The sequence below is a fragment of the Oxyura jamaicensis genome, chromosome 10 (assembly GCF_011077185.1).
Source record: "Oxyura jamaicensis isolate SHBP4307 breed ruddy duck chromosome 10, BPBGC_Ojam_1.0, whole genome shotgun sequence".
Classification (NCBI taxonomy): domain Eukaryota; kingdom Metazoa; phylum Chordata; class Aves; order Anseriformes; family Anatidae; genus Oxyura; species Oxyura jamaicensis.
In genome coordinates, this window is record NC_048902.1 from 2,210,146 (window position 1) to 2,233,496 (window position 23,351).

Here is a 23,351-nt window from a genome sequence, read left to right on the forward strand (position 1 = left end):
ATTGATGCTAGAGGATTATTTAAGATCATTTCCATGCTTATGTAATTTCTCATCATTTGTTTCAAAAAGAAATTTCTACCACACCTTATTTGTTATTATTCAGGATAGCAGAATTGCTGGAGGGTGCATCTAGAACTGAAGAGCAGGCAATTAACTCAAAAAGGAAAAGCCACAGTAGACACTCTCGCCAAAATCTCAGCCCTCTGAGTCTACCTCTGATGTCAGATAAGGAAATAGAAGATAATGCAGATAATGCAGACAGAAATCTTCACTGTACAGGCTTCAGCTAACAAGTGAACAGAATACAGGAAATTCAGGAATTTGAAGTTTCCACAAGCCCACTCTAGACATGGTTAAAAGCAGCCAGTGGAGAGAGAGCACCTTCCAACCAATTCTATTAACCTCTGCTGGTTAACACTAAGAAAAATTCTGGGAATTTGGATTACATCCCTCAGTGACATACAATTGCAGGTGTGTACTGTGCCTCAGATGTACAACAGGTCTAACATATTTTTACTTCACTGAGTTTTTAGAGTGACTTGACTAACAATAACCTGTAGAAAAAATGAGATCTAGATTAAAAGAGCCACAATGCAGATATAACTGTCATGACATACCAGTGTTGCCTTTGTATTCCTATACCAGATTGTCTTTTTTTTTTTTCCTCCTCAGGAGAAGGAAAGTAAGGGGAGTACCTCTGGCATAGAAACAGTGCAAATGAACAGTATTCCTGAAACATTGCCTATTTTGCAATTACCCTGTCATGAAACGTTGCACTGTACTGTACCACTTTCATTTCAAACTACCTATTATGTGGGTATCAAGTGAATCATGGTATTCACATACACAACTGACTTCACAACATATGGAACACGCTATTCATTCTAGCACTCAGGAATTTTTAAGAGAATAGATAGCTATTTGTGGAGATGAACATTTTATCATTTTCATTTATCATCTTTGCCTTGCCCCCTTCTGCAGTAGAGCTTAGGGACCACTGCAATTAATTCAAAGCTTTTTCACTTTTTTACTTGATTAATTTGCTCATGAGTTGTATTGTCGACAAGGAAAACTACCGATAACTTGTAGCTGAACAGTGATGATAGCAGTGACCATCTTGCTAACCTAAGACAACATAGTAGCCTAAAAGACTCCTATGATAGAAACTAACTATTTCAAAAAGCTTCTCAAATTGGCAGGTTCTTGGGGTGAGGGAGAAGAACGGTTTCTAACAACCACTTTCCTTAAGCTGCAAGTTCATTTTCATGCAATTTTTGAGGAAATAAGGACTTCCTGCACAGCTGTTACAGTGTCCTTAGAGTCACTGTTTTGGGTCACTCTCTGTGCAACCAGTCCTGTGCTCCCTCTTAATTCTAGTCAATAACAGTCGAAAGCAGATTACATAGCTAGGACTCTACTGACAGGACTAGGAGCCTATAATAGCATGCAGCATTCATAAGCTCGGTGATTTTTCTTTTTCTGTTATCAGTATCATACATAAATATGAAACAGTTAAGAATCTAGCACGTCTCCCTTTAAAAAGCCACCAAAAGCCACCAAGAATCTCCACAGTTTGCTAATCAAATTAAAACAACATAACCTTATAATGCACTGGACTAATTTTAGACCTAAATTCTGAAGAGACCTGTGGTTATTCCTGTTACCTGTCACCAGCCAGGATCTCCAAGGCATTCATAATGTTTTACTGTTCACTAATTTGGGCAACTTAATCTCTTATGAAATATACTAAAACACTAAAAACTATGTATGAAAAATAGATCTTGCAAACTACTTAATGAGCTGTAACTGAAAAGACGTCTGTTGGCCAGAAATGTTAAATTTTATTCCTTTCAAAAAACCTATGAATTCAAAACTCATGATGTCTACAAACCTAGCCATCTGTTTATATGCCTCTTCTGCCACTGCAAAGATGTGTGGATCCATATCCCCCATATTTTGGCCGCTGTATGCATTGATGATATCTTCGCCATAGATAGGCAGTTGTTCATAGGGATTTATGGCTACTAAGACGATACCTACAAAGGAAATGAAACAGAGTTATTAATAGTTGTTTCAAAACAAAATAAAACAAAAAATGGCTTTAGCACCAACTATTGTTCTAACTTCTAAAAATATTAACTATACAAGAATAAGGACGTGATTTATTGTTGACTTCAATAGATATTTAGTCTGATCTTAGCTTTGCGTACAAAAAATAGAGTAAGTTTACTTCTACCCTGCTTCAGGGAACACGTCGGAAACAGCTTTGTACTTCATCTTGTTGCTGCCTTTCCTAAAGCTAGCACGCATGAAACAACACAACCAGATTCAGTGTGCCCACTCCGAATACAGTCTGCTCAGCACAGTACATTGATCAATGTGCATTGTATTTCCCTGTATTTCATTGTAAAATACCTGTGTTTGTGAATTATAGCTACTACACAGCCATGATGACCAGAAATTGAATTACATAAAGGGTATTAACCCTTCAGGAGTTATGCTGTGCCCAGGACTAACACCTTCAGTTTTTGTTACAAGCAATGAAGTAGAGACATGGTGTCATTTGGATACCAGGAGGTGCTACTAGCAGGCAGAACAACCTCCTGCCTGGAGGAGGTCTGTACAGCAACCCTTCTGAAGGGGATCAAAAAACCACACGCAGCTATATTAACGCAGGGCCAATACACAGAGGCACACAGTCAAGTCAGGAAATAAAGTAATTACACCTCTAGAAGGTACCATGAAGTTCTCATGTAATGTGTCTGAACGTGTAACTACTTATACTTTCCATTTTCTATTTTTTCCATCACAGTTATGCACTTACCTGTCTTTTTTATACCACTCATTACTACATCATTTCTAAACTTGTGCCATCCTTTTGCTCTCCCCACAGAGACTACTTCCAATTCCATTCTCTTTCACAGGAAAACTCAGTCTTACGACACGCATCTTTCCTATCCACAAAGTGCTTTGGTTCGATTTTCTTTCCTGCGAGAAATGACGATTTCTCTGCCCACAGGGAGGCTTTGAAAAAAGACTACCAATACCCTTCCCTGCTGCAGAGTTTACAATCAGTAGGAAACACTTGCTCCATGCAGAAGTGAAAACACTGATCACTGCTCCATGAGACCTGGCCATTCAAGGCAAAACGTGCTCTCTTGACATGGTAATTCATCCTCACCTTGAAGAGGTGAGGAGGGGAAAAAAGAGAAACTCTAATTTTAACTGTGGTCATTTTAAAAATAGAATCTCCTCTCATAAATGTATTTCATGGTGTGTGTGGCTGTGTAATGCCTGTAGCGAGCATGCTATAGGCACTCCTTGGACAACCCGCCCCTGAAGTGTCCACGCTGAAAGCATTTCCATAGCATTCAATGCATTTCTAAATTTACTCAGAGATTTACATGCACACGCACACACACTTCCTCAGGGCAGATCCCAGCCCTCTGCTCTATGCAGATCAGTGCTGTGATTTCTACCTAAGAATTTTTCCATGCAAAAGCCGGGAGGAGGGAAGTGAAAGAACCTATGATCTGGCTCTGCTGCTGTGAGTATCATCCCATTTTTACATCCTGTCATGTATTTATAAATCAAGCACAAACTGTAGCAAAAGCATTAGACAATGACAGAAAATTTTTCAAGAAGAGATCTGAGAGACCTTGATCTATTTCCTCAAATATATGGCTCGTTAGATGTCTAGGCACGCCTATCTAACCGAGTCAGTGTTTTTCCATCAGCCATGACTTCACCCAAGTGACTCAGGAACTCCAGTAAAAGTCCCTGTAAAAAAGCACGCCACGGTGTTAACGCTGTATTGACGAGCCCCAAACTAAAGTGGGGTGCAGGGATAAAGGAGCAGACTGGCAGACTTGAGGAATATTCTCAGGGCAAGGAACACTTGTACTTTGAACCTGGGAAAAAGCAATTGAAAAGTTGTTTGTCTGTTTGTTTTTAAAGTACCTTGCAGTGCCTGTCAGATAACTTGAAAATCAGCAGCTGGGGGGGACCTGGGAGTCAGCCAGCAGTGGCCGGGCTGGGGTGGGTAAAGCAGCAGCTCCCCACACCCGCCCGCCCTGCCCTCACTGGGCACAGCTCCAAAGGGGCCCACGGGGCAGGGAGCTGCTGTGTCCCGGTGTGCCAGGGACCCAGGCCAGCACAGGAGAGGAGCTGGCAGCCCAGGGGAGCAACCAAACCGGCCATCCCAGCCTGGTCTACCACCAGCTGATGCTAATTTTCTTGAGCTGCTCGCAGCACAAAGATGGCATCGCAGATGTGGAGGATCAGGATGGGCTGCAAGGCAAAGCCAGGCAGGAGCTCGGTCTGGGACATCAGAGCTTTCGGTGCCCTGCTGAGCACAGGGGAGGCAGAGGTAGGAACCAGGACACCTGGTACAAGAGCAGCCTCCCGGCACGCTCTCCCAAGCACTGCAGAGGACAAGGGAGCGTGGCTGGACACAGCCAGGACAGGGAAGAGGTGGTGGTGTCCCAGGGCCCCGGCGATGCTGCCAAGAGAATGCCAGGAAATTCGCTGCTATGAACAACACCAGGAAGCACCCTTGGATCCTGCAGGCCCTTTGCCAATACACAGGAATGTTTCCTCCCTTTCCTCTGCTCAGCAGCACTGCTGAGCATGCATCCTCAGCATTTCTCAGGCCTGTTTCAGCACTGAACACAAGCCACGTCACGATTCCTAATTTCATCAACAATGTGCAACTGCTAGGCAAAATGACGAGGACCGAGACTCATGAGGCTTCGCAGCATGAGGGATTCAGGGCCACGCTCGGCGCTGAACACCTGGAGGGGCTTTTCTGCAGCAGCCCTCCCGTGGGAGCTGGGCACGCGCGCCTTGCGCGGCTCATTAGCCAGGTCTCTGGTAATTCCCCGGCACTTGCTCTGACACTTGTACCACCCCGACGAGGTTTCTCAGCGCTTCTGCGCAGTACAGCTTGTTATCAAAGCACACACAGCGTGGCGGCAGTCAGGGAGAGTCCCTGTGGGAGCTGCTGTGCAGTGAGCGACGAGCATTAACCACCCTGGCCTGCTCCACCTCACAGCCCGGCTGCGAGCCAGGATGGACAGGCTCCTAGAGCCTCTCAGGCTTGCAAGTCTAATCCAAGAGACGTTTAAAAACCTGTGCAAGACTTCAGACAATTCCCTCCTCCTGCTTTTGGCTACATTGGCACAAACAAAGCCTTGAATTCAAAACCGGCAGCCCCGTGACAAGTCTCCAGCGTATTAAAATCACTTATTTCAGGAGTGGCTTGTAAGATCAACATGCAACCGCCATCTGGGAATACCCAAAACAAGCGAGGCAGAAATTATGTGCTTTCTATGGAACTTTAAATCAGTCTATCTCACAAGACCATAATCCAGAATAATTTATACATAACTTCTTTTTATCTCTACTAAATGACATGGCTGTTTTTAGAACAAATATCATGGCCCTTCCCACATCCTGTGTGTTTTCATTCCTACAGTTACATTAAATTGAACTCTGGCAACTCTTCTTGCCATTCTTCTTACATATACCCCAATTAATGGTAGCCAATTCTTTCATTTTGAACGTATCCACCCATCTGTGGGTAAACTGCATATTATTGCAAATAATTTATTAATTTCAAGTTTGCTGTCCTTTATAAAAGGCAGTATTTTTTACATCTGAACTAATCAGCAGGTTTCACTGAGTTTTGATCATTGCCATAGCAGTTTTTCCATATAAACATTCAAATTTTCCTTTGAAACCTTTCAATTCCCTTCAGTAACTCTTCATTTCACGTTCTCAACAGTGAAACATAACTGTAAATCACCTCCGGATTTCTGGTGACAGGCTGCCCTGTTAAGAAATCAGGAGTTCTTCTGTTTAAAAGTCTGGGTTACCTCAAAGTGAAATTTTCCAGAATTTAATACCATTTGACATAGTACACTACGGAAAGAACAGTTGAATTAATTGCTAGGGCTGTGGAAATTCATCCATCCCCGATCTAGTTCTGCTGGTTGAGAGCAACGTTACCATAATTCTCTTGGTAGATTAAAGCATTTTTTAATCTCCTTCAGGCTAAATCAACTGGGTTAGCTCAAACCATCTTCAGCGGGTATTTAAGCTACCCTGGCTAACGTCTGAATCAGATTAAGGAGGCACATACAGCTCCTTCCGCGGACAAAGCTCTAAGGCAATTATCTTTTGCAGAGGGGAAGCAGCACATACTTAGGACAGAAACTGATAGTGGTTTGCAAGGTGAGTGTCTGTGACCAAAGCACCAGGTTTTTAGAGGCTAACTCACCACATTTTACTTAGGCTGTAATGTAACATACATATGCCTACCACCCAAGGTAACAAATGCAGAGCACACTCTTCAGTTCAGTCAGTGTCCAACCTCAGTCACCTGCACCGGGGCCACCTGAAAATGCCGCAGTGCCCAGTCCTCATGTTTCTAATTCACGCAGTGTGCATTTCCCAGAAGCGTCACTTTGTGCTGGGAAGCAAGAAGGCTGACTGAGCTCAGCAATCCCACATCACCAAACTCCACAAGCCGCCAAAGGCCTTCCAGCCATACGAGAAACTGTAAAAAATCAGCCAAACCCACAACTAAAGTAGCACTAGGAAAAACATGAAAACAAGTTTTCCCAAACAGCAAAACAAAACCACCTGACAACACACTTCTTTGAAAACATCTTAAATGATGTTAAACACAATCCATATTTAGAAGCAAACACAACACAAACCGGGCAGGCTGTCTCACGGTATGAGCATGGCACTTGCAGGCATGGAACCACTAAACTCATAAATTGGAAACTATTTTCAAGCTCAGGCCATGGGACTCCGGTTACACAAAAGCCCTTTCACTGAATGCTCCCCCATCAGGAGCTTTCCACGGGGGCACTAGGGACGGAAACATGGGCTATGTCCAAGCTCAGGGATTAAATCACGCACCCTTAGCAGGGGCTGCCCAGAGAATCTGTGGTGTGTCCACCACTGGAGGTGCTCAAGTGCTCTTTGGTCTCAGCCCTGAGTAACCCCACCTCGTCAGACCTGCTTTAAGTAGGGAGCTTCACTTCCAGAGGTCCCGTCCAACCTCAGTCGCTCTGTGCCTCTGGCCACGCACTGACCGTGTGAGGGACGAGGTGTGGGTCCCACACCTTGGGAACGAAGGCTGGTTGCAAGCAGAGGGAGGCGAAGTCTGATTCAGGCCCCCGTGGTCTGGACACTGCTGAGAGCAGGACTGGGAGCAGATGTGCTCTGCTGAGCGCCCACAGATTAGGAATGGCCTGTGGGACATTAATGTCTGCCCTGTGCCCATTGCGAGGAGCTGAACGTGCTGATTAGCTTATCCCTCCATACCCATCAGCACTGGGGAGCTGTACCAGCAACCAGAACAGGGAAAAGCTGACACCTGGCACATTGCACCTGAAGACCGGGACAGGACAGGGCCTTCAACTGCAAAATACAAGTTTCTACTTCAGATACCTGCAGCCAGGATTCACTGATACCTGCCAAGGGCCATCTTGCAACATGACTTCCGCAGCCTGCTCTACAGTCTGCAAAGCGGCACAAAGTACAGTGGAATTATAAATAACAAGTCTAGTGTATGACGGCATCAAGAAGGCTCAATATCGTCTGGCAGGCCATAGCAAGAACGGGGACTGTCCTACAAAAGTCTGATTAGAAACAAAGTTAAACTGTTTATTTAAAAAGAAATCATGGGGCATGTTTTCTGCTGGCATAAACGGGGCTATGATGAATATGGACACGGTAATTTGACTACATGTACTGGAAGAATGTGTCTTTGTTTTAATCAGACAATTACAAGAAGGAAATTTTCAGTATCTGGTTTCCAGCAATCACATCATTATATTATGTTTTGTTTTACTCAGCTTAAATGTAAAAAAATATATATAAAAATAAAAAATACCTAATGACTTAAACTGTTCCTTATGCACTAGCACAATATCCAAAATAAAGATAAATTAAGAAATATTTGATAAAATAACAGATTTTATATATTGAAAGGTTATATGAAAAGTTCAAAATGTGCTCTGACTAAACACTACAACTGAAAAGAAACACATGTGCACACAGAAATGAGCCCAGAAGCATGAAATCTAAACCTTAAGCTTGAAATACCTCAAAAAGTGTCCTTAAAACAGACAACTTAGTTGTAATTTTGTACCTATGATGAAGTGATCATTAAAGTAACTTCTCCCCACTTTGGCTACCTGAAAATATTACAATACAGCAATTACAGCATCAAGTAACTTCTACTGTGATTTAAATGGTATTTTTAAAACCAACATCGTTCGTGATTCTGAACAGACAAGCATTGGTTTGTGCACTGTTAAAAATTCACTTTCATAGTTCCACTGATTGGAAAACATGAAAAGGAAAATAAACTGCTATCTTCTGTACATAGAAACAGGTGCTCAATACAGATGGAGGCAATCAAAGGGAGGAAGCAGTAAATCCATCAAAGAGCCAGGCTAACCTCCTACATCTGCAGCGTGTGAAGCTCTCCTCCAGCCAATGCCAACCTAAGCATGCCTAAGGGGAACAACGATTAGCGAGTAATCCCATGGGCAAGCTAAGATTGCTGAACACACATTTTATAAACAGACTCCATTGGGAAGCTAGAAGGACATAAAGTGAAGCCAGTTTTCTCTGAGCCTTAATACTTTCAAGCTGACTTGATGCACTTAGTGACCACAAACACAGGGACTTTCAGAGGAATAGCCCAACATGCCCTACACCATTAAGTTAAAAGCACATATATCAATAATCAACTTTTCCTGCCTACTGCAGTCAGTGCAAAGATTATAGTATAAAAAGACAGTACTTGCCACAATAGGTATAAATGAGCTTAGAGTCTATAAATCGAACTTTGAGGTTGTGTAAAACAGCAGGTTCATGGAGATAACTGAGTGCTGTGAGGTCATTTTCACCAACAAGTATGTCAGGGTTTCGCAAGGGCGGGAGTTCCTTGGTCTTTGGATCAAGGCAATACTCTAGGTCCTGAAAATCAAATGGAAACACGTGTTGAAAGAACTGGTGTTTAGGTTTCCTCATTCAATCATTCCAACTGTTTTTTCCCAGCAAAACATTCAGAAGTTATAGAAGCACAAAACAAGATTTAAATTATCTGACGATTTGAGTTAGCAGGCTATTATCGAAAAATGTCATTATTTTTTTTCCCAAAAGGGTTTTCTGTATTCAACAGGCAACAATAAAGGTATATCATCTTCTCAAATTATTACTTAAAGAAATCCCTTGATTTTCTGCCATATCTTTTTATTAAATAAGCTGAAATATTATATCATAAATCTAATTAGTTTTTCATTTCAGTGGGACAGATTAAATAAATTTCCATCAGTCTATAGCCAGCTTCATACACACTAATATGACACAAGAATGTTGACAGAGCACTATGAAAAACTTAACCTGAAAAAAAATGCAACCTACAATTTATGCAGATATAAATTAATCTCTAACATAGAGCTTTAATTGTATCTGTCTCTGGAGGCAACACCACTTTATTTACCTGACATTTTCTTGTCCCAGCGTACTGTGTCCTAACTAGCAAACACCCTCATTCTACTACATGCAATGTGAAATGGCAACATCAAAGCATGGCCTGGAATATGGGGGGGGTGCAAAATTATTTTGGTCAAATTGAATAGGTTTGCTCAGTTTGCCCTATGAGATGTGAGCAAGTCAAAGAATGAAAATTCATTCAAGTAAGCTGTTTTATTTATAAGCTAGTCTATACATATAATCTGCACGTTTTACTTAATTGCTATGTAGACCTCTACCTGAAAGTAGGATCTAAGTTGCTCACTGGTAAGAAGAAAAGAAATTGAAAATAAAGTGCATGACCTACTCCAGCAGGTCTTTATTTTCTATGAGAAGACCTGAGGGATCACTTTCATTATATATTAATATTAAATAACCATTTAAACAGCATAAGAAAAAATAAACAGGCATTAACTGCAAGGATGTGATCATTTCGTAGAGATGGTATCATTTCTGTACACAGCATACAGCATTATTTTGGCAATGCTCTTAATCCTCACTCCCTTCTACCATTATTAACCTTCTTGTGACTGTGTTCAACGTAAAAGTCACGTTTTTTTCTCTGCAACACTGTTCTCCTTGCAGTCCACTGGAATATCAAACCAGAGTTACAGCTTTAACGGCATAAGTAGAAAAAAAATGATGTAACTGAATGTAACAGGCAGCTGGATAAAACCAATGTTCTAATCTTACTTATTTTTAAAAATCAGGCAGAATGGAATTATGTAATTATAGTTTACAGGAACTATGGAAAAATAAGTTGCCACACAAAAAGTACTTCTCAAAGTCTCTGGACAAGAATAATTGCACGTATATAAATACGGATATAGTTTAACAATATAGCTTCCTGTGCTAGATACATCAGTCTCTTGTCAAGAGCAAGAACAATCAGCTTATGATTTAACATACAGACCTACCTTGCCCTCTTCAAGTCGAAGCTGAAGAACTTTATCTCCAGGTTTATAATCTTTGAGAAGTTCTGCTGACTTCCAGACTTCCTCTGGATCAGGGATCCAAACCCTGGCATACTGCAATATTAAAAAAATCAGCAAAAGATTAGTGACTTCTTTCTGCAACGTAGTTAAATCATCATATTACATACCAAAACCTTTTTTCCTTTTCTTTTTTAAATGCATATGTTTAGCAGCCAAACCTATAAGCAAGACATGAGTTAATTAGCACATCTGAGGTGAATTAGCTTTCTGTTGACACAGGGCTACACAAGCTTAATTTTATTGCCTTTGCAGAAAGGAAAAAGCATTTTCCAGGCACAAAAATGTTCCAAGATGCACCTTCAGTGCTGGAAATCTACAAACCAAACCATCTGTGTTTTCAGAGAGGTCAAAAACCTGGCTACTAAAAAAATCACTTAAGAGTAACTCTTCTGAGCCAATTCTAAATGCATTTGCAATAAAACATCATGCAGCAACATTATTATGAGAACTCTTTGCCACATCTGCGTTAATTGATGCAAAGATACTTCATATGGAGTATTAAAAACTCTTTCCCTTGTAGTTGCAAAGAGGGCAAGTTTAAAATGAATTGTCTCCAGAATGCCAGAAGAAAAAAAATGAAAGGATTTGGTTGAAAAGGCCTCCAACATAATAGAGGAGAAAAGCCTAATCCCAGTTATGACCATTTTCACCCGGGCCAAAGGTATGGACTGGATTGCTGTCAGGCTCTCGAAGTGTAACACACGTGCCTTGTGCGATTGCCTGCCTGCCACTGGTACGTCATGGGAATGTCACCAGGAAGAAGGGTGGCTCGTGTGGGGGGGTCGGTTTGGTGTGAACCGAACTGAATGACCCCAGGAGACGGTAGGTAAAGAGGTACCGCCACTGAGCCGCTGCCCATTCCACTCTAACTGCACACACACACAGACTGAAAACTGAACCCACGGGACTTCCCTGAACCCACGGGAACGCCAGCGAGGGCAAACCCCCCAGTTCTGACATCAGCCGTTGCAGTACGTCCCAGTTCACTTCTGATAAAGTATGAAGAACTCCCAAAGACTTTTAAATAAAGTCCTGAAAATGGTTCAAATGGTTCTGAGCGTTAGGTATTTGTCAACAGCATGAAAAGACTATTATTTACCATTTTAAAACAAAAGCAGGCCCATGGCGAGCATGAGCTAAGGCGATGGAAGCCAGCTACACACCTCCACACAATTCAGCTGCTTTGTGGCAGATGCAGTTAAACTTCATTCATAAATGTAACCCAGAACAAACAAGCACCTTGTTTTCAAAAACTGAGATTATTAATACTTTTAAATGAGCGAAGCCAGTTATAATTGTTATCTCATGTTCAAGAACCAGTTAAAAGTGTATGGAAACTGTATCATTACTTCTACAGTTGCACATAAATGCAAATAGGTACATAAGAAAAGAGTTCTTGCGTAACACTAGTAAAAGGCTACGGCATTTTTAATACATGAAAGCTTCTCAGCTGATGCTCTTGCAATGCTTGGAGCGCACCGAGATCTCCCCACGCCCATTACCTTTGCAAACAACAATGCTGCTTGGCTTTATAGGAGCAGTCCCCGTTGCAAAACACTCTCGAGCATGAATCCAAAGAAAAAGGGCAGAGTACCGGAGGCAGGGCAACAGCAGCTGATGCTTCCCTTCTCCAGCCAGTGCTGCAGAAGGAATGCGCCCCTCCTGAGAGCCCCAGCTGGGCTGCAGCTCCTGCTGCGCAGACGTAAGACCCCGAAGCCAGGCCCAGGCCCAGGGGGGTTTCCGGGGCTATGCGCAGACACAGGACCCGCAGGGAGGCTGGAGCTGTGCTCCTCGGGTCCTGCTCAGCCTTGGCTGTTAGCTGGCAGCCTCAGTTCCTGAGGTACGTGCTGAAACATCAGCTGGGACTTCTCTGTCCACTTTAACCTCCAGGTAGAGAAAACAGAACCCCTCTGCCAGATGAGTAAAACCAAGTAGCTTTCTGACAGAAGCTTACAGTTCTTTTCCCTCCTGTGTCCAGATAAGTCAGTCTCCTCATTTTAAAGGGGACTGAAGGAGAGCAGGCACAGGGATCTTGCCCAGACGGTGCCAGTGCAAAACAAAAATTCCTATCGCATGACTAGGTAACATGCAAACGGCAAAATCTGAGCATCCCTGGGGGCTGGATAGCACCTGCAACCAACCTCACCATCGCTGGCCATGAGGGCAGCCAGCAAGGGGCCAGGGCACAGCGAAAGGCGCAGGCAGGCCTTCTGCTGGGCCCTGCACTCACTCTGCAGAGACAGCTCCTGCTACTGCCACCTGGAAGCAGTGAGTCTGAGAACCTTTCAAAAGAAAACCAAACCCACAAGAAATGAAAATATAAAGTTAAAAGAAGCTAAAGGTACCAGAAAAGTATGGTGCTTTGGTAACCCAATTCTCTCTACTGAGTGAAAGGAGAAAAACAATGAAATAAAGAATTGAAACTTTACTTTCATTGTTTCCACTACAAAACGTCTTCTCTCCTTCCCACTTTTTTTTAAACACAGGATTCCCTAATACACAAAATTCCCTAAATACACATACATCCAAGCTTATCCAAATGCACCTATTTGCAGAACTCTTCTTTTTTGAAATTGAGAATCCAAAGCCTGCCAGAGGCTGGGCAAGTTTCTGGGTTTAACACAGAAGATGGTACTGTAGCAGAGACAGCTGAAGATAAAAGGTGTATGTACCACACTTTGCCTAGTTTTTATGACTTTTGTTTTTCCTCAGCTAAAGCAGCAGTTCCCCATCTTCAGTATTTGTCATGGGATGCTGCTTCCCTCTCATCACAGGAACTAACAGAAAGCAAAGGAAAGGTAACACAAAAGAGGAGAGCTTTTAAATGCTGTCTAGCCGGAAGGCCGGCAGGCTGGTTTCCTCTGGGCTGTACCGAATTTACTGATGTTAAAAAGCCAGCAGCCTTGTAAGACACAAATTTTGCTAACTTCAGGCAGCAAATGTCACACGGCAATTTCTAATTATGTGATCTATGCCAGGATGAAACAGGCACCTTTAATTTATTCAGCTGAAACTGTGTATTTTCTACTGTCTACAGAAGGGAAAAAAGAGAAAGCAGAAAACAGATCTCCATAGAAACTGGGTTACTAGAGACAGCTGAATCTTCCACATGACACAACCTCACAGATATTAAAGTCATCCGGAGAGCACTAAGCTGGAGCTTTTCATCTGTAGCATCACTGCCTAGCCTTAAATCCCTGCCAAAGGAAGCACCTGGTAAAAAGAACAGGTGGGAGGAAAGAGAAAGATGTTCCTAATTATAAGCACTGCATCATTTCACAACGCTCTCACCTCATTAATTTAGCAGAATGATTTGCAAAATCAGATTTTCATTCTATCTTTTATATAATCAGTTGATGTTAAAAACCCGTTGCTTTACAGCCTTTGATGGGATCCAACCCTAAGCAGAAAACAAAGAACTATCACTAGTAGAAACAGGAACAAGGGGCTCTCTTGAGAAGTGCCTTACTCTTTGATGTCTAATAGTCACCCTTTTTTACTAATATGTAAGATCAAGTTTATGACTATGTGAATATAAGACTAAAATATGATAAACTTCTAGAGAAGCTGAATTACAAATCAGTCTTCTAAAAGGACGAGGAAATTCTATTGTAAATTTCAGTGCTATTTTAGGCTAGAAATTACAGCAAGAATCAAATGAGCTTTACTGACATTGTGCCTGATGATGGCCACCAAATATATTACCCTCCGTAACATTTCAATACAAATTTCAAACCACCAGAACAGAACTGCTGATAGGGATGATAACGGTACGACTGACTCAAGGAAAGACAGTGAACGAAACTTCAGGTAAATACTGCTACCATTCAGCCGGCAGCGGCCATCGACCAGCAGCTGGGCTTTCATGTCGCTGTGCTTTCTCTGAACAAGCTTAGGAAGCGCTCAGAGTGAGCACAAGGCACACAGGACAGCCTTAAATTCAGAAGGAAAAGGAAATAACCAAACACATATGAACAGGGTTATTTCAAAATTCAGTTTCTTGCCCAGACGCTGTTCCAGCCTCAGCGGAGTGCCGTGAAACACCATCACTCCGTCACCTCCGAAGTCAGGCCCAGTACAGAACTGCCGGGCTGCGCTCTGGGAGGGGCAACGCGGGCTGCGGAAAGGCAATACTCAGTGACAGCGATGTGATTGCTCAGAAGAGTTCACAGCGGAAAGAAAAGACAGGACAATGGTTTCATTTCTCACTGGCAGCTCAGAGAGCTTGCTGTATTACCAGAATTTCATTTAATAAGAAAATATAATAGAAAATTTCAGTGTTCTCGCATACCTCATGATTTCATCTTAGATCACATGAAGAAATCAGCAGACTATAACAATTATCTATCAAATGAGACCATATGACTCACAAAGCTTCCCTTCTGAAACATTAACCTCGTGAAGTACTAATTGACACTGCTGACAGAACGGAGTTAGACATGCGAGCGGCTCAGCATTCGCTTCAACAATCAAATAGTTCTCCACTTCCACTGCATAATCACAGTTATAGCAGGAGATACAGCTCTTCATCCAGCTTAACAGCTCTTTTGATATGGACAGACAGAGTTCACAAATGATCCATATCCTAAGAAAAACAAACTAACAAACAAACAAAAAACAGAAAAATTCAACTCAACAAAGCTGTCCCTAGGTTCTTGGCAAGACCTGCCCATACATGTGAGCTCATATGACTTGCGCTTTAGCAAAGACAACCTAGTTATGCACTTACAGACAGCCTGAAAACCCACAGTCTTTCAGGTGTTAATCAAGAAAACCTTAGGACAGACGCTGCCTCTCTCTCCTTCAAAAATGACCTTATTTTTGCATAGCAATAGAAGCAGTTCATTAATGTCTGGATCAAAGACAGACCATCAATTTTGGCAGCACTAGCTGAAGCAGCTGACAGAACAGCAACAGCTGGCCAAATTCAAAATTTGACCAAAATCATTCAGTGTGAACCTGTTACTGACTGAACATGGCCACCTGGAGAGAACAGTCTGCATTATTATGATTGAAAAAGGAAAACTGCTCGTTAGTGCGGCATAACTACAAGCCAGAGTACAAACCTGTGAAAAATTGTGCAAAACGGTTCAACTTATCTATCAAAAACGCTCACTTGTTAGAAAAGGATCTCCTCAACTGTGTGATTTCCTTGGATAGGATTGCTCTGAAACACGACTGGATGCTATTGGAATAATTTGCTTTCAGCTTATATTGACTCTTAGTCTCTGCTCACAATGCCATGACCACTGATGGTAACTCTGAGCCTAGAAAAACTTAAAACAGGAAAGCTTCATCTTTTGTGCTAATAATACGGGCAGATGCACGTCCAGGTGAGCTTAAGCACAAGCCTGAACTTGACCGGCCTGGATACCATCCAGAGATCCTGATCGTAACACAAGGGGTGGCAGCAGGTCCCAGTTCTCCCAGTGCTGAAGCCTGTCCAATATCTGTCAGTCCTCCCATGCGGAGACAGTCCCAAGGAAGCACGGAATTCCTCGGAACAAACTTTGCCGCTGGTGGCAGTTTGAAATGAAAGACAAGACTTTACTCTCCTTTTATAAAAACTGCAAGTAACCAGGAAGGATCAGAAAGTAGCCAAAGACATTGCTTCCACGACAAGCAGGCTGCAAAACCTCAGAGAAACTCAGCTAAATTCTTGTTATGACCTGAGGGAAAGAGCCTAATTAACTTTGCAAAAAAATCAAAACAAAAATTATTGATTTTTGTAACAGTAGTAGCATTCTTTTGGAACGGAGTGTTTTCTCTGGCTTGTTGCTCAGCAACAGCCATTTATATACCTCCTGTGCAGTTTAAGGCCTGATATTTATAAAGAATTAATTTGAGAAGTTATTAATATGATATATAGTGGGGTGAACATCTGTGACAATTTGTATTCATGCTTTATCAGACAAATAATCTCACATAAGTTGTTTTTCTAATAGGAAGATTAAAAGCCCAATGATATTGCATAAATCTCTGACTCACAGGAAGACAAATCTCAATCCCCATGTTCCCCAAACTTTTCAGCTATTAAGAACTGCTGTTCCTTAGACCTGCTGAACTCTGCAGGTACCTTGAATAATATCCAATCAATTTTCTTTTGCACCTAAAACGTACTTTGCATTTTGTGAAGGGTTGAAGAAAGAGAACTCGGCTGAACGCTTCTGCCTGCAGCTTCTGCAGTTCCTTCCCTAGGCTTGCCAGGAAAACAAGCAGTCCTGCTGCTTCTTCGCTGCTTTAACGCTGGAAAACCAGCACTTCTCTCTCAAACCTCACTACCCTCACATTGTGCTTAGTTTTGATAATAATAAATAAAGAGAGTTATTAGACTTTATTAATTATACAGTTTATTGGACTTTGCTACTATATCCTTACAAGACCCATAAATTAAATAAATCAGGTGGTCAAGTCTCATTTGTACCTTATCGCGCAGCTTGTTTTCAACATTTAGTATAAAAGAGCCTTTCATATAACCACGGACTGCTAAACTGGTAAATTCAGTTGTCCAGAAGAATCATTCCAACCAGCAGCTTCTTCTACAAACAGCAACGTAAAACATTTTAAGACCAACTTCAAGATGCAGAATTGTGAGAAAACACATCTCTGAACTGCAGTAGCCTGAAGCCTCCTTCCACAGAACGACTGTGCCGGTGTCTTGAAATACTCTTAGGAAGAGCTTCCACTGAACTTGGTGGATCAGCAACATCTTCAGCAGCTACATAAGCAGAACCAGGAAGGGGACAGAAAGGCAACGCACAGAGTCACAGGAGAACACGGGACCCGGGGGACCAGGAGGGCAGAGGGCAGGCCCGAGGGCCCGCAGACGCCTCACCCAGCGCCACTCTTGATGTGGGTGTGGGCAGCCATATACAAACTTACCCTGAGATAAACAAGTCGGAAAGGAGTCACGAACAACAACAAATAATGCCACCAAATGCCTCAGTCGTTTAACCAGGGCTCAGAATTAACTCAATGCTGTTACAAGACAAGCGTGGAGACAGACCTCAAGGGGCACCAAAATTCTGCAGTGCTGAAGGGAGCTCCGGTACTGCTACCTCAAAGTTCACACGGTTTCACACTGGAACACAGCTGGCACAGACAAGGCCCAGGTACTGCCTTCTCCACCGAGAAGCAGAAGCCTGCCACAGAAAGTCAGGGGTTCTCCCCACTAAGAACTGCAAATGAAGACTAAGCTCATGAGAGCTGAGCAACGTAGCCATGAAACCAATAAATACAAGAGGTCTCCAGAGCAGGGAGACGTACATTTATTTTTAACTATCACTGTCACTGCAGAGATGAATTTAAGAAAAAAGTAACCTAACAGTTGGAGCACGTAAACCAAGCCCGGCAGCGTAGTACACCTCTCTGCGGAGCTAACCAGCCAAGCAGGCTCTCCTCAGGTTGCTCCAGGTGAAACCTGCCTGAAATGCGTACCCGTGGCTGCACGTACAGGTGCAGTGCTTCTGCCCGCGCCTCCCTCTGCTCCTGACAACCACTGCCAGCCAGCGGCCTCGGCCACGCAGCGACTCTGATGGCGTTTGGGCACAGCTGGGACCTGGAGGAGAGGAGACAATGGGCAGTGCCAGCCCCACGGCTGCACCGGGGCTGCTGCCAGCCCTGCCTGTGGCCACCGCCTCTGAGGGATGAGTGCTCCGGCGACCCGCAGCCATCACCGGCCAGCTACAGCAATTAGTGCTAACAAAAGCCAGGTCTCGGCCTAGGCTGAGGTGCAACTGCTGCCGCAGCACTGCTGCTAACCCCCTCTGAGCGGCCCAACAGCCTGGTGAGACCAGGGGTGCTGCACGCAGCAGCACGGCCCGGCGCGGGCCCAGCGAGCAGTTCCTCAGGAGCAGGGCGGTATTCGAAGGACAGCTGAGGTCTCGGGGCCTACCAGCATCCTACCAAGAACTGCTGTGGGACGAATTGCAACTAGTTGTCTTTGGCCGTTGGGAAGACATCCACTGACTTACATTGATGGGAAACTTCGCTTTACTTTTAAGTGATATAAAAATAAAGAAACTAAATCCCAAACACAGAGCATAGATACATGCTGCTACAGGCAAATCTGGTCAGCAAATGGAAATTTAAGGTTTTTGTTTGTTTGTTTGTTTCCGTTTCTTTAAATACTAAAATTATTAGTAACCTTTCTACTGAAATTCAGAGAAAGTGATCCCCGTGGAAATCCACACACTGGGAGTGACATCAGAGCCAGAAAACCTAGCGTTTTACTTTGCACTATCAAACCTGTCAAAGAACAGTTACATTTCTGGGTTAGACTTGATATGACCCTGAAAAATAGGATTTGAAGAGTTAACACCCACAGAACGAACTTCACATGAATTTTCTTTAAAAACATGACTTTCCACATTTTATGTTGACTGTACTTGACTTTCTCTTTAAAATGCCTTAGAAAGAGACAGACTTGGTTTGTAATCAGTCATTATCACACCACACAATATTTTATCTATCAAACTGTTGCCCATTCAAACAACGCTCTAAGGCGCTGCTTGCAGTATCAGCCTTTGCCAGCTCCTGTTCCATTTCGCAGCTCCCCTTCCACACCTGGTTCTCTGACCCTCCACGAGAGCCATCTCCAGCCAGCTGCTGCTAACATCTGTTATTCTGTGAATTATTCCGCATGCGATGCCAGTAGTGCACACAGCTGAAAACCACCGCACATCTAAGGGAAGTCACATGCAGTGCTGCTTCGGGACATTACGACTCCGACCACGTTTCTGACTGGGCTTTACTAAGGCTGTATCAGCAGCTACATGAAGGTAAAACCCGTCTGAGTGCCCGGGGAGGCTGGCACAGCCGCCAGCCTGGCGGGCATGCTGGAAGCCCAGCGCAGGCACAGCGTTCCTCACGCAGCCCATAACACCCACAGCTCCCCGCTCCTGCCTTCCTCGCTGCTCTACGGCTCCCGCCTTGAACTCAGCACACTTCTCAAGAAATGTGTGCTGTCACATAAGCCAGGCCTAAAAGCAAAATAAGTCAATGTGTAAGAAAATGTTGTGTTTGAAACATTTTTGATTCCTAGCTCTGGCTCAGAAAAGTCGGCACCTACAGCTAGACCGAAACCATGAGTGCTTCAGTCATTGCTTGAGACACAAAGAGAAAACGAACTTTTTTAAATAAGCACAATAGAAACAGAAAAAACGTTGAGCAGAAGTGTGACGCCCATCCCAGACTAAGCAACAGAAAACTATCCTGAGTTCTGACACATGTAAAATTTAGTTTGGGTTCTAATCCACATAAGAGGTATACGGTATATTGCATTTCAACCCATATGTCAAAATGAAGGCCAAACAGAATTATATGCTAGTGATTTCAGAAAGAAGTTAATTACAAGTCTGCCCTAAAATACCTCCTCATTCGTCCAACCTGAAAAACATGTTACAACAGTTGTAGAATAGTGGCCACAAGAAACTAAGGGCAAATGAAAAACTACAGCCATCCCTTGAATATTAAGCTCATAAAATTTGTTGCACTGAAGAACTAGTATTAGGAAAAGGATGCATGATTTCATGTGCTTTCACTGAATGTTGTGGGTATATTACTAAAACACTCCAACTTAAAAAATAAAAAAGGCCAATACTTAAAGAATACACAGAAAAATCATTTACCACATCATGACTAAATTTATGGGTGCCTGAATGGGGCTTTTGTTTTAATACTATGAGAATGCAAGTCATAATACAGACTTCATGGCATAATTAACAATTGCTGACAAAAATACTACTTCCAGACCATGGAAGACCCTCATGTTTCTTACATATTTTTACATGTTGATGTCATGTGACATAACACTGATTTCCTTTTCTCAACTTCTTAAATGGATTTAATATCTTACGGAAGCATTTTTAAATTATTTTCCCAAAAGCTTCTGGAAACCCCACCTCCAGCAGGCAGGATAACCGAGTCATTTCTTGCAACACACAGAGCAACCCAAGTTTTGCTTCGGGGAAGAAGCAGCTCCCAGCGCTGGCTGCAGCTGGCTGTTCATCTTGGGTTCATACACGCTGAAAGAGGAAGCGTTGTCTTTTGTCTCCATGGCAGTGCTTCAGCAGAGAGCCATCTGCATCTCTGTGATGAGATTATTTGGTGTATCTAGCACTCCCTTAGACAGGAAGGAAAAATAAAGGCTTGCATTGATCAGGCAGATGCACTGAGCCGTGCTGTGCTGCGGCGCTAGAGTTTGACAGAAGAAGTTATTGAGAAAAAGAGCAGTGCAGCCACAGCTGATCACCTAGCTGGCAGAGGTGACGTAAGGATGGATTTTCTGGTATCTTTATGTATTTTCTGGTATCTGTAAGACATCCGGAGTATCGACAATTGCTGACTTAACTGTGAAAACTTTAAAAGTTAGTAAGTTAAAAATGGAAGGAAAGATGTTTGGTATAGACTTCGATAGTGGGTAAGGCTGTACTTTCCTGAGCATCTTTCTGGAAAGCTGGGATCAAATCCAAACAGCCCTCCTTCTGTTTATGCTTGAGAAGAGTCACATTATGCTTGAGAAGAGTCACAAACTTCACTGGAGTTTCTGCACCGTATTTAGTCTTACCAAAACTATTCTGCTCCTCCTCTCTGCGAGTGCTTTGTACTCGACTGCTTGCAAGAAGTTTATGTTGCCTTTGTATTTCCAACACACAATTACCAGAACGAAGAGACCCACCCTGATATCACCCGCTAACAACTGCGAATGCTTCTCCACATGTAAGTTCTTCCAACAATGTCCTAAACAAGCAAACCATTGCCTGGAATATTTGAAAAAAGTCTTCCATAAATATAAGCCAATATTCTATTGAATTTAAACCTTTATTAATAAGCTATTATGTTAATAAGCTTGGCTCAACAGCCTTCACCTATGTTAAAACCAAGAAAACAACCAAACACCTTCTACTTACTTTAACGTACATGTAGTCTAATCCATCTATTTCCATCCCAGATCTCTCGTAACACAGATTTTCAGCACTCTTCCAGGCAGTTGGTGTTTCCTTTCCAGGCAAAACAGGCTGAACCTCCATGGAAAAGATTTCCATCTTTCCTTTACTGGTGCACGCTAACTCATGAGGCAACTTGGGAATCTCTCGCTGGTTCCCTCAGCAAAACAACTGAGGTCATCTGCTTTAAAGATATGTATGAATAACCCACAGAGCCTGCAGAGAGCAACGTGTGACAAGCCGTGTTGGGGCCATGAATTCCCCCATTGTTAGACCGACTCATAATATTTTAGTTTCTTTCTCCAGCTCTACAAAGAGCAAGTGTCCTCCTATAAATCACTAAGTAACAGCAAAATTCTGTTGGCTTGGGATAATCAAACAGAAGAATTCAAAGACGCTGCTAATAACTGCAGCAAGACTTCATCATTTTTCATACCCATTTACAAAAGAGACCATATGGGCATGCGAATCTCTCAAATAAGTATCTGTTCTTCTATATTTAGAACCAGGCTAGAAGCATGCCGTTTGCGTCTAACCACGGAGCAACCTTACGAAACTTTACACGGCACGGCACAAGTCGTACTTTCTGCTGTGTTATCTACTGCACAGACGGACCGGGAGCTCTTTGCATTTAATTTTAAAAATGGGACTCTCATCACATGAAGGCAAAAGCAGCCCAGAAGAGTCTGCTTTCAACCATCTCCATTGTCTCCTAAGAACTCAGTCAACGCACCAAGCCAACTGTCCTGTTAATTACCGGTGGCATCAGTCATTTGATGTGAATTAGCCTGACAGCCTTACCTGCAGCTGGGTCAGAAGGCAAAAGCGAAGAGGTGATAAGCAGCCTGAGAGGGGCGGCCGCTTCCACGACGCTCAGCCCATCGCCACGGCCTTCGCCAGCTGCTCCCCGGTGCCTGCAGCGGCTCCTAATGCCGCAGCCCTTCGGCCTGGCAGCAGGCGAGGCGGGCAAGCCTCAGCAGTAGGAACGGATGCCGTTTTCAACACGCTCAAGAAAAAAGGAGATGAAGCAATCGGACTGGACTTCGCAGCAGAAGTTAAAGGCACCTGTGAATGATCCTCACTGCTCGTCTGCCAGCTCAGTCGTGACACCGCTCCCTCAGACCTTCCACCATGTGGTGACTTCTCACTGATACATCTGCTGATCTGCTTTTGGATCTCCCTTTCCCACCGCACTAGAAGCGGCTTTACCCAGGCTGAGTACCTCTGTGGCACTGTTACTGAAAGGGAGCTGTGGCAACACTCGCCAGTGTCCCACACTAACGGGACGAAGAAATTAAATCCAGGCCACCAAGGAAAACAGATGGTGTAAAGACAGAAGATTTCTGCTTGTATAAGTAATCCACTTTCACTTTCTTCAGAGTTGCCTTAAAATTCGCAGATACTCCCATTAAAAGTTGGGTATGTGCAATCCACAGGCATCCAGCAGGAGTGAAGTCCCTAAACTCATCGCTGTGCCCAAAGCTTCCTGCCTTTACTCGCTGGCTGCTTAATGCACACTGCAGCAAGAAGGGACCTCCTGTGACGCCATCACACCAAGCACTTACCTCTTTTTCCTTTTCTAACCTTTTGGCCAGTGCTGATCTCTATTTTATAATGTATTTGCAAATAAAAAGAGCCAAACATATAGAAAAATCCTACTAAATACTGTGCCTAACTGGCAGCAGCTTGCAAAGAAGTTGCATCGTGCCAGAAAAGGAGTGGGTTATAACCCGGATGGCCAGGAACAGCAAGACACCCAAATCATCAAGATGATCAGCTCGGTAACTCTGAAGGTTTTGGCATTTATGCAGCGTTGGGTAGCTCAGGTTATCCATCCCACACAGCGCCG

At 43.3% G+C, this 23,351-nt stretch overlaps 1 protein-coding gene across 1 annotated transcript in view; it reads right to left on the reverse strand.

Moving 5' to 3' along the window:
- Positions 1 to 23,351, reverse strand: part of MYO5A (myosin VA) — a 99,489-nt gene that overhangs the window by 72,244 nt on the left and 3,894 nt on the right. Inside the window, exons 3-5 of the mRNA XM_035335927.1 lie at positions 10,479 to 10,591; positions 8,832 to 9,003; positions 1,892 to 2,036 (exon numbers count right to left, since the gene is read on the reverse strand). Coding sequence (XP_035191818.1) covers positions 1,892 to 2,036; positions 8,832 to 9,003; positions 10,479 to 10,591 — 430 coding nt within the window. The remainder of the gene's footprint in view (positions 1 to 1,891; positions 2,037 to 8,831; positions 9,004 to 10,478; positions 10,592 to 23,351) is intronic.